A 19178-nucleotide genomic window follows, 5' to 3' on the forward strand; every position below is an offset into this window, starting at 1 on the left:
AATTATTGTCTATTTCATTACCCATAATTTTAAGTTTTCAAGTTTATTAGTTAATGTATTACTAGACCAATGATGTTTTGACTCATTTTTAAGGTAAGTTTGTTATTAAATAAACAATGCTAATTAAATAATTGACTACGGGTCCTCTCAATTAAGTAAAATTATTTATATGCATAGAAGAAAGAAAACAATTTGATTTAATGTTTTAACTAAAAACACACATTCCGGTAAAAAATTCGTATGATAAAGAAGATATTCAAGGCAATTAATTCTTTATCATATATCCATATAGAAAGAAAACAATTGACTTTTTTTTTTAACGTGAAAACAATTGACTTTATATTGGTTTAATTTACTTTAATATTTTAACTAAGCATACATTCTGGTATAAAATTGGTATGATAAAGTATTAAACACCATGATATTACTACAATGGGTGGTGAAATCCCGATTTGCATCCTCTTTTGCGCCTATAAAAGAACCAGCTAATGGACTACTTTGTCAGAAGAAAATAATTAGGCAATCTTTGCTTTTGAATAATAGAAAACAACTTTTAAGATTTTGCAGGAGAAAAGTTGGAGACGTTGGCTGGAGAAGATCAATTTCGGTGAAATCCTCTACTGTAAGTCACAATTTTCAACAAAGATTATTGTTTGCTTTCAAGTTCAGGTTATCAATTCTTTGCATTTCCTTCAAATATGCTCCTATATATTATTATTTTGGTGGAGTTCTAATTAAATATTTTTAGAAGTATAAAATATATAAAACTATGATATAAAATATATAAAACTATGATAAATATGTCGTGCTATTTTCCACGGTATCTATCAGCCATTTTCGATAAAATTTTCTGCATAAGTTTATGCTATATGCTGTTTTTAGAATCTTTAAATGATTTTAAGGGAATATATAATTTAATTGTGAAAATTGGGAAGACAGTGGGAAGAACATTTTCAGTTATATTTATTTATGTTTAAGTTACATATTAAAAAACTCATACGGGAAGAAACATTTTGCATGAAAATGATTTCAAGTTGAAACTTAGAAAATGTTTTGTTATAATTTTAGTACTTTTCTCATAACTTTTAAATAATTTAAGAGTAGATATACATAAGAGTTATAATTTGATTGTAAATATAGGGCTCCCACGGGGATATAGAGAAAAATAAACATATTTAGTCTATATTTATTAATTATATAGTAAAAAGCTCCTACATGAGAAACATTTTGCATGAAAGTACTTTCAAGTTGAAACTAATAGAAAATGTTTTGTTATAATTTAGTAATTTTCTCATACTTTTTTAAATAATTTAAGAATAAATATACATAAGTATTTTTATTTGATTGGGAATATAGGGCTCCCACGAAGAATTAGAGAAGAATAAACATATTTAGTCTATATTTATTAATTATATAGTAAAAAGCTCCTGCATGAGGATCAATTTGCATGGAAATACTTTTAAGTTGAAACTAATAGAAAATATTTTAATACAATTTTAGTAAATTTTCCATACTTTTTAAATAATTTAGGAGTATATATACAGAAGCATTATAATTTGACTGTGGTAAAAGGGCTCCCACGAGGGATTAGAGAAGAATTATAATTAGAAGAATTATAATACAATTTTAGTAAATTTTAGTAAATTGTCCATACTTTTTAAATAATTTAGGAGTACATATACAGAAGCATTATAATTTGACTGTGGTAAAAGGGCTCCCACGAGGGATTAGAGAAGAATTATAATACAATTTTAATAAATTTTCCATACTTTTTAAATAATTTAGGAGTATATATACAGAAGCATTATAATTTGACTGTGGTAAAAGGGCTCCCACGAGGGATTAGAGAAGAATTAACATATTTAGTCTATATTTATTAATTATATAGTACAAAATTCCTACATGATGAACATTTTGCATGAAAATACTTTAAATTGAAACTAATAGAAAATGTTTTAATAAAATTTTAGTACTTTTTCCATACTTTTAAATAATTTTAAGAGTAGATATACGAAACCATTTTAATTTGATTGTGAAAACATAAATTCCACGGGAAAGAACATTTATTTTAAAATATTTTCAAGTTGAAAATAACAAACAATATAATTTTATAATTTTTTTCATAAGTTTAAATATATATATATATATATATGAAATTTTGACGACAATTAGAATAAATGAACATATATAGCTTATATTTTTTTATGTTTAAGTTTTACGATGAGAAAGTAAAATAAATTATTGAGTCGCTAAATTCAAGTTTTCTAAGCATCCAATCAGCATAACAATCTTACAACATAGATTAATACAGCTTCCAAATGAACAAGTTGTTGGAATAACTTATACATGAGAGAGAGAGAGAGAGAGAGAGAGAAATTTGTCATACAATTTATTATATTATTATATCATAAACAAATTAATCAAATAAAAAATAATATTTACATTTACTTTTCATTTATACAAAATAAATAATTCTATATATTAAAAGCAAATTATTATATACTTGGAAATATGTCCCCCGTGCATCGGCACGGGTATAAATACTAGTATTCATATAGAAAGAAAACAATTGACTTTTTTTTTGAACGTGAAAACAATTGACTTTATATTGGTTTAATTTACTTTAATATTTTAACTAAGCATACATTCTGGTATAAAATTGGTATGATAAAGTATTAAACACCATGATATTACTACAATGGGTGGTGAAATCCCGATTTGCATCCTCTTTTGCGCCTATAAAAGAACCAGCTAATGGACTACTTTGTCAGAAGAAAATAATTAGGCAATCTTTGCTTTTGAATAATAGAAAACAACTTTTAAGATTTTGCAGGAGAAAAGTTGGAGACGTTGGCTGGAGAAGATCAATTTCGGTGAAATCCTCTACTGTAAGTCACAATTTTCAACAAAGATTATTGTTTGCTTTCAAGTTCAGGTTATCAATTCTTTGCATTTCCTTCAAATATGCTCCTATATATTATTATTTTTTTATTTCTTCTTTCCTATAATTATAACTTTAAATCTTTACCGTTAATTCTTTTATTTATATATATATATATATATGAATCAACACATCGTTCTAAACTTTTAGAGTTTTCTGTCTGAAGCTCAAGCAATATCTTGCTCAACCATGACTTATTCAAGATTAGTGAACTGGGCAACGAGCAAGAGACGAAGCACTCGTAAAAGTTCTGCCATAAAAATGCTTCCAAGAGACTTATTAGTAGAGGTGGTTGCAATCGTGGCCTCACACTCATTTATTGACTTTCACACCATCAAAATGTGTTGCAAGGATTTTCTAAACGCTGCTGAAGATAGCTATGTTTGGCGAAAAGTTTCTTTAGACACGTTCTCATTAATCCAATGGCTTCCTAATGACAAAGCATCATCATTCTTGAATCGCTGCAAGGAATGTGGCAATTTGGAGAGTTTGTTCAGACAAGGGCTGCGAGAATATTTTAATTATCCAAATGCAAAGACCGGCGGTCTTAGGATCTTAAAGATAGCTGCTCAAAAGGGGCATAAGGAAGCAAAATATGTATGTGGTATGATTTCATTATGCTCTGAAGATGATGACTTGAGAAAACAAGGATTTGAGTATATGCGTTTTATGAGGGAGTACAAGTGTGTTGTAGACTCCAGAAAGAAAGTGAAACAATTATTGAACTCTATGTGGAAAAATAATCAAACATTGTTGAGGCGCAACCAAAGCCCTATATGCAAATCCAAGAGCACATGCAAAGGGTGGAGAGTGAAGACAGGAAGATGGGTATTGCTAGATGACGATGATGATGACATTGACTCGTGTGAATATTGTCGATGGGACTATGAGTTAGAGTTTTTCTATCGGTTGCTAAATGTTAATTAGTTAATAGTTTCTTATAATTATCAGAATTAGTTTTTAATTTGTGCAATCAGTTTTATTCTCAGCTATAAGAAGACAATATATTCAATCTGAAATTAATGTGTAATCGTGTATTGTTTAGCTTTGCCATGATTAATATACCTCATTATCTTTATTTTTCTTAGTAATAAATATCATAGTAAAAATGTAAAATTCACATGATTTGTAAATATTATTATGCTTCGTAGTCCTAATCCAACCGTTTGCAAACCACAAATGTTCTGGCAGTAGTAACAGAGCATTTTTTTTTACATATGCAGTACTCTAATAGAGCAAAATCTATATATATTAGAAAAGAACAACTTCTAGCATGACGTGTCGCTCTCACAGGCCAAGTTAGTGACGTGTCGCTCCGAGATTAATTCTCACTTAATTATTTACACGTCAGCTTTTCCACCTATTAATTCTCATTTAATAATTTACACATCAGCTTTTCCACCTTAGCCCTATTTGCCACATTAAATTTTAGATTTGATTAGGATTTAGGTTGTTTATTTCTTGATTTAATCTTAATTTATTTTTAATTTATTTTTAGAGCATTAATTAATTTTTATGGTATTTTTATTGAATTTTCGGATTTTTAATTAATTCAGAATTTTATGAGTTTTTATTGTGATTTGCTAGATTTTGATAGTTTTTATCTATATTTATTTAGTACCTTTTTAAATTTTAGATTTGATTAGGATTTAGGTTGTTTGTTTTTATGTATCTTTGTTAAATAGTTTCTGTTAAAAAAATCTTCCTAAAAAATATTGTTTTTTATATAGAGTATCAATATCAATCTATATTAGAAAATAAAAAGGGTTAGAAGAGCAAAAAAAACCTTCATACGTTCTCTATCTCCAAATACTCACACAATTTTCTCTATTTCTCCCTTCTTCATCTCAACCATGGCAAACCTCAAATCATATATGCTTAAAAAACAACATGGACCTTCACTTCAATTAAAATTTTCATTATAAATTTATCCCCATCACAATTGAGAATTTTTTTTTATGGTTACCGAGGGAAATCACAATTGAGATTTGAAAGTGCATGTTCTTCAAACTCAAAAACGAGTTTCTCACTTCTTGCTTCAGCCTCTTTGTTCCAGGTATGTAAAAAACAATGCTTTGTGGCTTTGTAGACTAAGAATTGTTATCACTCAAAAGTCAAAGGCATATCATTTTCCTCATATCTCTGGTAGTCCTTCTTCTTCAATTTTAATGATTCTTTCATGTAGTTCTAGAAGTGTCTTTTGTTCGCCAAATCATGTTTTAACCCATTCTATGTTTCATTATTATTGTTTTGTAATGTTTATGTATTAATGTGTTTGTTGATAAAAAAAAATTAACATTGATAGATGAACATCCCATTTATTTATTTTTCATTGTTATGTATGTTATTTCAACATTTATCTGTTCTCACTGGTCATGAAAGGTGAATTGTTTTCCATCTGTTCTCACTTTTTAAGGGGGGATTAAAAGTTTCTTTGATGTTGTAAGCTTATGAATTAGGCTAACCAGATCTTACTATAGTGTGTTATCCAAATCTTAAGGTTAATGGCCATAAGTACGTACTTTAATTTGAGGCATGTACTACTAACAAAGATTGAGATATAGGTGCATTTGAATGTATGTGAACATTTATACAAACATAGTCTTAGTGACTAACATAAGCAAGGTGAGATCAATAAAAAAAAATATTGTGCATATAAAATAAAAATCAGAAAAATTCACTAAAAATACCATAAAATTTAATTAATACTCTAGAAATAAATTAAAAATAAATTAAGATAAAATCAAGAAATAAACAATCTAAATCCTAATCAAATCTAAAATTTAAAAAGGTATTTTTTATGAGAATATAATTAACTTGAGATCAATAAAAAAATATTGTGCATATAAAACAATAGAAAATATATATTTTTTTTATTAATCCAGGTATGTGGAAAAGTAGTGTGATTCATTTCACCTTGCAATTTAGATTTTTTCATAGTTTTGGTGGGATTCTTCTACAACTCATTTCCAAAACAAATCTATCTTGGCTAATTTGAAAATTTTAAATCTATATTGATTTATGAAATTTATAAGATTTTGTTTCTCTGATAAATGAGAATCCATTGAGTAAGATGATTTGCATATAAGTCTGCTCTGAAACCTAAAATCGGTTGTTGTTTGTATTTGCGTATAATTTTCAATTGTAAGTTTTAATTTTAAAGTACTATAATGCTATCTACGTGAGATTTTGTTTTATATAAAAAGTATCATTATACTTTTTTTATACAATCATTATATTCTAAACTAATTAAGTGATATTATTTTAATAGAATAAATTTAATATAATTAACTTTAGTATTATTTTCAAAATTTAAAGAGTGTATATTTATATAAGTATATAACTATAATAATTTGATAGTAAGAAAAGTACGAGGAATACAAAATATTAATACATATGGACTATAAAATTATGACCTGAGTTTATTAGTGCTAACAAATTAGAGTTACGAGATCTCACGGGGAGAAACATTTTACATGAAAATGAAAATTTGTACGAGTTAAAAAAAATAAAATTCATTTTCTATAACTTAAGTGTATTTTTAATAATTTAAAAAATAATTATATATTTATGTATTGTTATATATCTAAAACACAAAAACATTACCCTTTATGCAACACGAGTATACATCTTCACAAACAAAATTCAGTTATACCTCACATGCAAAAATTAAAGCTTTTGGTTTATTAACTTCAGTGTTTTTCAAAATTTGTGCTCTTTAAATATCTACATCGTTATTATGATTATTCTTATATTCTTAGCATCTTAAATATTTATAATTTAAAATATGAATCGATATATCAAATACAATAGACATATTCCCCGTGCAACGCGCGGATAAAAAAGCACTAGTATCAAATCAATCGATAAAATATTTTTCGTAAACAACTAGAGCATAATTTCCAAAAGAAGGAAAATATAAAATTCTTCTCACATAAAATGTAGTAAAATATCTTAAAGAATATACTATTGATATTCCTAAATTTACAATATATAATATCTGATGGATTGAGCCGTCAAAAAAAAAAGATCTGATGGATTGAGTGTACTGATTAACTACAGGGTAATCATCAAAAGTAAGAAATATCCATTAAGAAAATAATTTTGTTAATATATTAAATATATAATAAAAAATAAATGAGGATGACAGTAACTAATTTAAAATGCTTCCAAAAGAACAAAATTCAAAAATGAGAATTCCATTATTCTATTTGAATAAAATATTTTGTAAATTAAAAAATTAATTATTTCATCTAAAAAATAAATTTTATCATTTAATAAATTTAATTTTAATTTATTTAAATATATTTTATTTTATATTAAATATTAATTATTATATGTAACTTTACTTTAAAAAGTATACTTTTAGTGTATATGTGTAAAATGTTATTTATTTATTTTTATAATAATTTATTATAAATGCATATTTAAAATTAAAAAATAAATTGTGCACTGCACGTGCACTGTGCGGCCTAAAATACTAACTTATATATTTTTTAATGAATTATTAATACTTTAAATTAATAATTATCAAATATGTAATATTAAGTATCATAATATATGTATATATTATATTATATTCATATATTATGATACTTAATATTATAATGGATGACCTCTTTGAGACTTGGGTACTCTTTTTCCTTACCTAGGATTTTTCCCACAGGGTTTTTCCTAGGAAGGTTTTAATGAGGCCCTATCTCAAAGTCTTTTTGTGGTCATAGGGAGGGGTTTCATTTGTACTCTTTAGAGGAGCAGGTTTTGTTCAGATTGAAGAATCTTCTTGCTTAGCCTAAATTATGGCAATCAATAATATGAGATTATGAGTTATGTTGTCAAAAAAAAAAAGTATCATAATATATGTTCAATTTTTTTATTGAAAAAATAATCTATAAATGCTTAATCAATATTTTCTCTATTAAATTTTATAATTTATTTAATCAATAATTTTAGTACTTGAAATATATAAGTATTTTATACATAAATAAATTTTAAAATCAATGTCCTTATGTTACATGAGTTTATTTATATTTTAAATTGTGATGTTTTCTAAAAGTTGTTTTCAAAATTTATGTAAAACTTATTACACTAGTTTTATGACCAAGTGCTTACCACTTTCTGTAACCACTCATGGCAAGAGGATTAGTTACTGTTGTCGGCAGTAGATACCCTAGTTTGCACCAAAAAGAATGTGTCAAGAATTAAAATATGGCTTAAATACTCTGTAGGTCCCTGAAATTGTACCCCGTATCAAAATAAGTCCCTGAAAATTTTTTTTTCCGATTCCGGGTCCCTAGAAAAATTTGTTTGATCAAAATAAGTCCCTACGCCGGAGAAGACAGTGGTTGCCTCCTCATTGTTTCCACAAACCATGAAATAACATGTTTAAAACACTCCTAGACCTTCATATATCTGATCTGGGCGAAGAAATCGCAAGAAACAAAGCTAAAACGAAGAAACCGAGAAGCTCCATAAATTCCGGCGAGAAGAAATCAACTTGCGACTGGCCTTTTCTCTTCAACTGTGACGAACCAGCCCACGAGACCACCACCACTGAGTTCCTGAGGACGAGACGAAGCCGGCCCAACACCCTGGTCGTAGCGCCGCCATGACCGCCGTCGTCAACCACCGTCTTCTCCGGCGTAGGGACTTATTCTGATTAAAAAAACAATTCCAAGGATCTGGAATCGGAAAAAAAAATTTCAGGGACTTATTTTGATACGGGGTACAATTTCAGGGACCCCTAGAGTATTTAAGCCTTAAAATATTTATCAAATATCAAACACAATAAAATTCTTAAAGATACTTCCTATTTGGAAAGATAATTTTTTTTTGACAAAAAAAAATGATAAGAAATGTTTAACTTGCCGAAACGAAATATAAGAAATATAAAATGATTGTGTGTTTTCATGATTTTAGAAATAAAGATGCTTGAAGCAATATCGCCCAATCAGCCTCTGTAATGTGGTGTACAAAATTATGACGAAGGCATTGGCAAACAGGTTGAAACCGCTACTGAATTCATTGATATCTCCAAAGCAATGTAGCTTTGATCCTGGTAGACATAGCTCCGACAATATTGTTATAGCCCAGGAGGTGTTCCACTCCATGAGGACCATCAAGGTTGATCTTGAAGAGGCTTATGACCGAATAAGCTGGGATTTTATCTATGAAACTTTGTCAGAGGTGGGGTTCAATCAGAATTTTTGTAATTTACTGATTAGTTGTGTTAGTTTGTGCTCTTTCCAGGTCCTCTTCAATGGCTCAAAAACAACACCCTTCATCCCTTCCCGTGGCATCAGACAAGGTGATCCAATCTCTCCTTACTTGTTTGTCATGTGCATGGAGCGCCTGGCTCATCTCATCCAGAAAGAGGTAGTGAGTGGTGCTTGGAAACCAGTGTGTTGAGACGTGGGGGGCCACAAATATCCCACCTTTTCTTTGCGGATGACTTGCTCCTATTTGGTGAAGCTTCTAGTGAGCAGATTAAGGTGATGAGATCCTGTTTGGAGAACTTCTGCATAGCTTCAGGTCAGAAAGTTAGTTTGGAGAAGTCTCGGTTATTAGTTTCCCACAATGTGCACCATGTCAGGGCATCACAATTGAGTTCAGAGGCTTGCATCTCCCTCACATCAGACCTAGGTAAATACTAAATACCTAGGTGTTCCACTCCTCCATCGGCGGACGAATAGGGAAACCTATGATTTTCTTCTACGAAATTCCCAACAGAGGTTAGCCTCTTGGAAGGCGACATCGTTAAGCTTTGCTGGGAGAGTGACTTTAACTCAGTCAGTGGTAGCATCCCTTCCTACCTATTGCATGCAAACCATGCTGCTCCTTAAGTATGTGTCCAACAAATTAGAAAATGATCAACGTCGTTTTATTTGGGGGGCTGATGAGGGGGGGCGAAGCTATAGCCAGGTAGCGTGGAACAAATTTTGCTCACCAAAGATGGAGGGAGGTCTCGGTTTGAAGCATATGCATGAATTCAACAAAGCTCTCTTCATGAAGATCAACTGGGGCCTTGTTCATGAACCTGATGCTCTATGGGCCCGTGTTCTTCGCCATAAATATGGTTGTGGGGATAACGCTTTGCCTATAGTTAATCATCGAGCTTCTGAATCCTCTATTTGGAATGAGGTTCGCAATACATGGGAGGATTTCTCATGTGGGATAAGATGGCAGATTGGTGATGGGAAGACAGTACAATTATGGCAGGATCGGTGGCTCGCGTCTGGCATATTGCTAGCGGAAGTGGTGGTTCAGCCTATTCCACTGGAGTCAGCGAACCTTGTGGTGGCAGCTTTCTATGGAACCAATGGCAATTATGACACTGTTGGCTTTGTTAATTTGGTTCCGAATGTGGTGTTCTAGGAAATTATAGCCTCCTTACCTCGTCGTATTTCTTCAGCTCCAGACCTACCGGTTTGGGGGAGAACCGCGACTGGGATTTACACCACCGCTTCAGCCTATGAGCTTTTGACTGAGCATTTGCAGGACACAGGGCCAGACCCATTGTGGCGTCTGCTGTGGCGTTGGAAAGGAACCTCGCGTGTCAAGATGTTCCTATGGAAGGTTCTCAATAATGGTCTCATGGTAAACCAGAAACGTTTCCATAATCTCTTGGCCGAGAGTGATCTTTGTCCTCTTTGTGGAACATGGTGTGAATCCATGTTGCATGCTCTGCGTGATTGTCCTGTGATCAAGCCTGTTTGGATCGTGTCTTTGCCTGGTGGTATGGGCTCAACCTTCTTCTCTGTGGATCTCCAAGGTTGGGTGACATGGAACATGAAAGGGGGTTTACAAGGTTGGGATAAGAATGCTTGGACACGACGTTTCACTATCAGTACCTATTGCATTTGGCGCATGAGGAATGATGTTGTCTTCAACAATGCTAGGTGGGATCACGCACAGGTTCAAGGGTGGATAAATGCAAGTCTTTGTGAGGATGATCTAGCTCTGCTTGATGATACCACGGGACCAACGAGTAGTCATAATGCAGGTTGACTTTTCCCTGCAGTTGGTTGGATAAAAGTCAATGTCGATGGGTCGGTATGGATGAATGGAGCGTCAGCGTGTAGGGGAGTGGCTCGTGACAGTTCTGGCAGATGGATCCAAGGTTTTTGCAAACAGCTAGGCACATCCAATCCGCTATTCGCGGAGCTCTGGGCCATTCGTACAGCAGTGGAAATGCTAGGAGCCCTTAAGCAGCCAAGAGTGGTGATAGAATGTGACTCAGCAGAGGCATTAGCAGCAGTAAACTCGACGAGTACTGGTACTCTGATTAATCCGTACCGTGAGCTGGTCCAAGCTATTCACAATGCAGTCCCATAGGGGATAGAAGTCAAGTTTAGCCCGGTTCTGAGAGAAGCAAATTCCTCTGCGGATTGTCTTGCAAAATCGGCACATGTGTTTGGTTTTGGTACTCATGTGTTACATTCTCCCTTAATGGAGTGTCGTAGTATTTTGATCCAGGATGTGGAAGATGCATTAGCTGCTCTTCATGCTCTTGTAGGCTAGCGTTCTTTCGATTTTCGGGGTCATGCCCCTCCATGTAACAAAAAAATAAAAATAAAATAAAGATGCTGACTCACTGTGAGATTTATAATTGTTCGTAAATTTCGCTTCTTACTCAATAGCAATTCTCATTTGGAAATTTCATTATTTTTTCAAATAAACTGTGTTACAAATAGTTTCCTCCTTTGAAGCAGCCCAAATAGTTCAGATTCCAGTGTTGAGTACTGTTGCGGAGGATGTGCTAGTGTTGGCAGCGAATGAGGCTCGGATTTTCAGTGTTTAATCAGCTGGGGAAGCTTCAAATTCTTTTTTTTGTTGATAATGAAAACTTCAAATTCTTCCTTGCCAAGCACACTTCATAAAGGTGTTCAATGCCTGATCTCGTGCCCAAGGTGCGAAGGTGTAGAGATATCGTTAGAGCTTGTGATCAGGGATTGTAATTGGTGCAGGGTGTTGGTTTGGTCAGCACTTGGTTTTCTTGGAACCAAATTCATAATCAGAGTCTTCCAGAGTGGATTGCTGATATTATTCATATGAAGAAAAAATGTAATTTACCATACAGAGAATACATGTTGAATCACAAAAAGAGAAGGTCGAATTTAATACAAAAGCTAGATCAAACTCCATATACTACTGCAATTATGTATCTCATGGCTAAATTATCATACAAATCAACATAAATTCTGAATTCAATTTGCACTAGCAGCCATATCTTGGATGTTTTGGTAACATTTTATTTCATTTTCATTATGCTTTGGTGGACAATTAAATTCCGAGAAGTATTCTACTTCATTTAAAGTTCAATCTTGGAAGCTTCAATTGGTCTTCTCCCTTGCTGGTAATACTGGAAATAGAGCCCAACATAATCTTTCACCGGTCTGTATAATTTTGGCCTTGACTCATTCACTAGCTTCTCCACTGGTTTTATCACTTTCTCTGAATCCGGGATGTGGAACATAGCTAATGTGAGCCTCTCCTTTTCTGCATTTACCACTACTCTGTGTACTGGGCTCTGGAAAATTCCATTGCTCATTATCTGCAAATCATGCCACATTGACTAAGGGTGCGTTTGGTTAAAGAATTTAATTAAACGCTAATGACAATAAGCTCTTATCACATAAATGCTTATTCATAAGTTATTTCTTAAAACCTATTGAAATAAACTCAAAGTAACTTATAAGTAAATATAAGTGTTATTCATAAATAAGCTAATCCGAGCAGCTTATGAAACTAAGTCTAAAACAACTAATAGGTTGATATTATATCATGAGCTATTTTCATAAGCTTGCCCAAATACTAGCATAAACACTTCTACTATAAGATAATTTCAGATAAACTCTTCCACACGCAATCCATGTTATTGTAACTGCTGTATAAAATGCATTGGAAAATTCTCTCTGCTGTTCTTGTGTGTGCCTGAATGTTAGAATCTTTAGTTAACATTCATTACCTCTATTTGATCACCAACATTAATCACGAGAGCATCAGGGATGATTGGAACTTTGAACCAATGATTATCTTTGAGGATTTGGAGACCTTCTACCTCTTTGTCTTGCAACAGGAAAGTTATGGATGATCCATCAGCATGAGGCTTCACACCGAGAACATGGTCAGGCATGGGACATGCAGGGTAGTAGTTGAGTCTCAGAAACATTGTATCTTTCTCTCCACATTCCTTCACGAAGCAGTCCTCTTCCAAGTTCAATGAATTTGCAATGGCCTTCAAAGTTACTTCAGTTAGCAGCTTTAGATTTTTGGTATACTCAAATATAGTACTCCTGCATTGAGACATCCAGTGAGATCAACAATACGGTTTGCGTAAAGGTACATAGATTGATAGCTTGTTTGGATCAACTTCTCTACCCTTAAAATTAATTCTAAAAGCCAGAAATTACTCACAGAAGCCTTTCTCCAAAATTCATTTTGAATCCAAAATCAATTGAAGCCATGAAAAATGATGAAATTGCTTATCTATTGCCCGAAAAAATGATAACATTTCAAAATTAGAAATAGTTCACGGTTATTTAAGAATCTCATCTCGTCAGCCTGGCGGCCGCTCAAGCAACCATCATCCTGGTCCTGGTCGGTCCAAGAGGCTCACAACCTAGTGAACGCCAAGTTCATTGGCCAGGTCGACCAAATGCTAAACTTTCACTCGCCTCACCAATTAGCTGAACAAATGGCTAAGTTGTTGGTTACTGATTCAAGATCACTAATCACTAAAGCAAGGCTAACACCATGAAAGTCAGCTATACCACAACTCGGAAAAGGTCAAACACTCTTATTACTGTTCACTTCAAACTCTATAAGTATTCAATGTAAGTCACAACATTGTCATAGTTGCTTTCACTTTGCTCTTATGGACTGAGAGCATTCTCTGTAAAATCTATTGTTAACTTGAGCATTGGAGTGTCTTTTATAGGTACCTCCCCCGTGATGGACTCGTTGTGCACCATTGTGTGAGCTGCACCACCACACATGATCGAAGAATCTCTTTGCTCAAATTCTGGAAGAACGGTATTAAAAACAGCAGAATCTTCTGGTGGAGCTATATTCATTTTATTAGTTACTTCATGTTTAAGAATATTGAGTACTTAGGTGTGACAAGAATTTATACCTGAACTCATTGGGTTTTTGGGGCCAAACTTTGAGGTTCCTCTGGTCTTCAGGCTGCACCTTCAGGTACACTCTGTCAGTCCAATCAAGCCTTTGATTCTGTATAAGTATTTGATCATTTCCATACCCTTCAAGACCGTTTGGTTCCCTTGCATATTTTTGCTTTTCTTCCTTTGGAAGATCAAAGAACTGCTTTGAAACTTCTCTCACCTTGTCGAGAAACGAGCTTGGCATACCATGGTTTATTGCCTGAATCCCACAAAATAATAGAGAATATCATTCCAACATGTACCAGAAATAAATAAATTGAGAATATCATTTTTGGATTTGTGAAAATGCCTCTTTATTTCATATTTAATTACATTTCTATTCTATGATTCTGTCAATTATATAGGACAAATAGAACCCAGAGTAGAGATTATGTATGTTTCTCTACCATTCGAATCATACTAGGACAGATAAAGTATTCAAATAGAGATTATACTTCTGAAAGTTCATGTGTTGACCAAATCCTAAGTGACATGAACTTTTACTAATAGAACACTATAGAGTCACAGACCTGAAAGCAGCCCCATGTAGAGAGTGCATAGTGGAGTTTTGCAAGCTCTTGTTGTGCCGTGGATGGAGATGTGAGGAGGTGAAGGTCAACCACCGGAATACCCTCTGATTCAGATGGTAGAAGAGCATCTCGAAATCCAGCACCACCTTGCTCGTGTATATAACTTTTTGGCAGATTTTCAGGATTCAGGGCCAGCTCTTGAACAGTTTTTCCAAGTATCTGCAACTCCACCGAAGCTAGAGATTGAGATTCTGCCATTAGTAATGAAGGTTCGGTCGGGGATTGAAAGATGTTAATGTGATTTACAAATTGAGGTCAAAGAAATAAAGTTAGGAAGAACTTTAAAAATGGATATGTTTACCCCTCATTTTTTTATACACTTCATTTTTATACATTTTAGTTTTTATTTCTATTCTTTTATCATATATCACATCTTATACCTTTTTTTCTCTAATTTTTTCTTTTCTTCTCATCTCTCATCCTTCCCCCTACCTGAAAACAACATTATTCAATAATTTTTAGACCAGAATCTTGATTTTGGTACAACTTAAAAAAATTCACTTTCCCCGAAGTGATTTTTAATTTAAAATATTTTATTCTCTTTTCAAAAGGGGTTTGTTCCCTTTGGAAACTTGTACTTTAAAATATACCTACACCTGAAGCTACACCCACATGCATACATACATCTACATCTACACTCACACCTAAGCCTACACCTACATGCATACCCTCACCAACACCTTAGCCTGCACCTACATCTAAAGCATCACCGACATGTATCCATACACCTATACCTATACTTATGCCTACACCCACACCTACACCTCAACCTACATTGAAGTTACAAACAACGATCGAGGAGTATAATGATTATGATCCCTGTAAAACCACTTTTTTATTTCCTTTGTAATCTTAACTTTTTAATGCAATTTTCCTTTTCTTTCAATTAACTTTTGTTCTTTCATTAAAACAGCTATGTGCTAGTTTAAACCGTGTGATGTGCAACAATGAGCGCAAAGATTATAGACTTTAACTTGAATTTGAAATTGAATGAATAAGAGATGAAATTCTTGTCGCAGTCTGGAATCCTAGAGCACTGTGCGTTGTACATCGCACAATTTAAACTAACACTTTGATTTTTTCAATAAAAAAAAAAGCAAAGTGAAAGAAAAGAAAAAATGCATTGAAAAGTTAAGACCACAAAAAAAAATTAATTAGGATTTAGGTTTTAGGGCATTTACGATCTACATTCTATGTCATGATTAACCCAGCCCTACGAGAGTACTTCTGGACTCACTTTGTTCATCATCGTTTTACGATCTACATTCTATGCCATGATTAATCCAGTCCCGCAAGCACCATCCTTAGCCAAATAATTAGCAACCGCGTTGCCCTCACGAAGAATGTGATCAAACCTCACAACCGAATCCTTACTCAGCAACTCAGGAACCAATCCGAAAACCGCAGCATAAGCATGAAACCTCCTCCCACAACCGTGCTCCAAGAGCGATAAGGCATGCCGCGAGTAAGAGAAAACCACAATTCGACGGAACCCACGCTCCCAACAAAGGCAAAGCCCATAGAGAATGGACAACAACTCCGCCTTTAGGATCTTTAAGACTCCAAATAAATGATGTATCTAGCCTTTGAACTTAACAATATAACTAATAATAGAATAAAAATTATTAAATAATAAATAAAAATTACATAAAATCTTAACATCAACCATTCATCTTAATCATCATCTTCTATGAGTCAGAAACAAGAAGTACAAGCTTGAGGGAGGGGTTAATTGATGAGGTGTTTATGATTTTTATTGATGAAGAAGTCAAGAAAGGATTAGTATATAGCTCATGAAGATGCAACATTATTAGTGTTCGGGAGAGTCACCGCGAGGATACATGGGTAAAGGTCAAGAGGAGACACTAAGGAGATCTTGGACACCACATCTTAACCTAAAATTTGAAGACAATAGGTTTATGAGTTCATCGCATCTCCTTTTAAATCCTTCCTCTTACCCTGACTTCCCCGATGTGAAACTTGACTCTAACACTTGATTCCAACAATTAGCTTTATTATGCTATGATGGTTCTTTAGCTTTATAGTTCTTTCCTCTAAGGTTTGGCAATAGGTGTTGGCTTGACGTCTTTGATGCCTTGATAGATATAATCTTGTTATTTTTCACTTCTTAAGGACAATATATATAGTGCAAAGCAAACTAGAAAAATTCGGTGCAGGTTTTTTTTTTATAGGCAAATGTTAGTTGTTAGGAATATTAGTAAATTACTCTCTCCCCCGGATTCGAACTCGGAACCCTTCACCCTCACCCCACCCAACCCTTATGTCTCTAACTCCTTTGGCATCACATTTATTGCGAAATGGAAGTTGTTGTAAATTCAATTTCCAACTTTCCAATTTCACATTCACTAATTCTTATAGGAGTTGTCTAAATGACATATAGTAAAGTTTGGGTTAAATAACTCATCATCTAATCACATTTAAGATAAATGAGTTGGAAATAAATTAATAAATAAAATATAGAAATTCCAACTCACTTATCTTCAATGTGATTGGATGATGGTTATTTAACCCAAACTTTATCATTGATCATTTAGACAACTCCATTTTTATATAGTAAAATATCAAATTATTACAAAAGTAAGACTTATTACACTTTAGGTCCCTACTATCAGTTAAAAAGCGTTTTAAAATGAATATAATAATGTTTTCTTATAGTTATAAAGCGTTTTATAAATGAAATCATGTTGAGGAAGAGTTGCACGTGGTGCTTAGTTCGCGCGACGAGATGAGATGAATGAATCCCAAATTAAATGCCACGTAGGAAAGTTGATGTGTTAAAATTGAACAAATTATTAAATTCAATTTTTAATGGGTGTAGTAGCACTACAAAATTTCTCATGTTGAAACTGTTGCTGCAAATTAAGGTGCAAAAGTATATATACAAATAATATTTGTCTTAGATTAGTGCATTTCAAAAAAAAACATTGGTAAACCTTTTTTTGAAAAGAACATTAGTGAACCTGCCCAAGTGCCAATCATCAATTTTCATTTTTATGTGAAAAAATCGAGTGATAGTTGACACTCGATGATAATGGCTACATATATATATATATATATATATATATATATATATATATTGTTGTTCATTCTACGAGCAAGAATTGCAAGGAGAGGTGTGGACCCATTAAGTGTAATCATATTCATAAGTTTGTTAATAATAAGTTCCCATTATTTACCGATTGTGGTGTGACTTGTGTGAGTTTGTTGCTGCAATTGATACCACATGGAGAGAATTACATTAAATATTGGTAAATTCTATAATATTTAGAATTTTTTAGTGTGATACTCGCATAAGTGTGTAAACCTTCGTGTTTGTCATTATAGGTTTATTTAAAGTCATTATGTAACCCTCAGAGTTAATAATTCTTACGTTGTTTTCCGATGAATAAAAAAAAAGTTCTTACGCTGTGTAAACCGAGTCGCATTTATTATTGCCGAAACCTCCCAACCATCAATTCACCTCACTTTTCATGGTATTGTGGCAATCACACACTCGAGTTGAGTACTATATGAAGGACAACTTAATAAATAATGATTATAATAAATAATAATTCAATCACACAATATGCAATATGTATTTTATCAATACATATATCATTTCAGATACTAATGCATCTTTTTTTTTTTGAACTAGATACTAATGCATCTTAATCTAACTTAAATGTACCACAACAAATACTTTTAATATTTAGTGCTAGAGAATTGCATTAAATACAAATACACTATGCCCTATCCGCCTATGGATACAAATACACACCAACCAAAATTGTATTTAAAGAGTATTAATATATAGTTATATACACACTTTACTCTCTTTTTTCATCTTATTTTTATTTATTTATTTTTATCTCTTTAGACTTCTTATCATATCACTCGAGGGGGAGAGGAAGACTTGGGTCTCATTGGCTCTGGACAAATATGGGATGCGGCGAAACTTACTGTCTTTGCCCACTAGAGGTGGTTCGATAGTTTGACAGGCTATTCAGAAAACAAAGGAGATTCTCAAAGTGAGTTTTTTTTTTTAAGTTGGGAGATGGCTCTTATTCTTTTTGGTTTCATGAGTGGTTGGGAAATTTCAAACTTTGCAATGCAGTTGAGGTGATGATATTCACGACGTCGATTTCATTGTACGCGATGTGATTTCTGGTGGTGCTTGGAACTTGGCCAGCCTCTATTTGAATCTCCCGCTGGATATTAAAGAGTTAATCATGGCACGTGGTTGTAGGCTTAATGCTCAGGTGCCTGACTGTATGGTGTGGAATTCTGATTCCTCTGGTGTGTACAATGCTCGTTATGGTTATCGGTGGTTGTTGTAGGAGCGTCGGACCCAAGCGGTGTTCGATCAGGTTATCCCTTCTACACCAGACTGGAATTGGATTTGGCGGCTTAAGGGACCGTTCAAAATCCTCTTCCTGGTCTGTTTGTGTTGTCACAATAGTAAATCATTTAAGGTTTCATCGGCAC

The 19178-nt window shown here is 33.1% G+C and overlaps 2 protein-coding genes across 2 annotated transcripts; one reads left to right on the forward strand and one right to left on the reverse strand.

Moving 5' to 3' along the window:
- Positions 1-3130: 3130 nt before the first annotated feature.
- Positions 3131-3868, forward strand: LOC130718830 (uncharacterized). The gene has a single exon (XM_057569460.1). The coding sequence runs from the start codon at positions 3131-3133 to the stop codon at positions 3866-3868; it is 738 nt and encodes a 245-aa protein (XP_057425443.1).
- An 8162-nt stretch (positions 3869-12030) lies between these two features.
- On the reverse strand, positions 12031-14958 carry LOC130729116 (protein SRG1-like). Its single transcript, XM_057580747.1, has 4 exons — positions 14634-14958; positions 14076-14323; positions 12909-13236; positions 12031-12494 (listed from the first exon to the last, which is right to left on the reverse strand). Exons 1-4 carry the CDS (start codon positions 14889-14891, stop codon positions 12252-12254), a joined length of 1077 nt encoding a protein of 358 aa, XP_057436730.1. The 5' UTR covers positions 14892-14958; the 3' UTR covers positions 12031-12251.
- Positions 14959-19178: the final 4220 nt, after the last annotated feature.

The sequence above is a fragment of the Lotus japonicus genome, chromosome 1 (assembly GCF_012489685.1).
Source record: "Lotus japonicus ecotype B-129 chromosome 1, LjGifu_v1.2".
Classification (NCBI taxonomy): Eukaryota; Viridiplantae; Streptophyta; class Magnoliopsida; order Fabales; family Fabaceae; genus Lotus; species Lotus japonicus.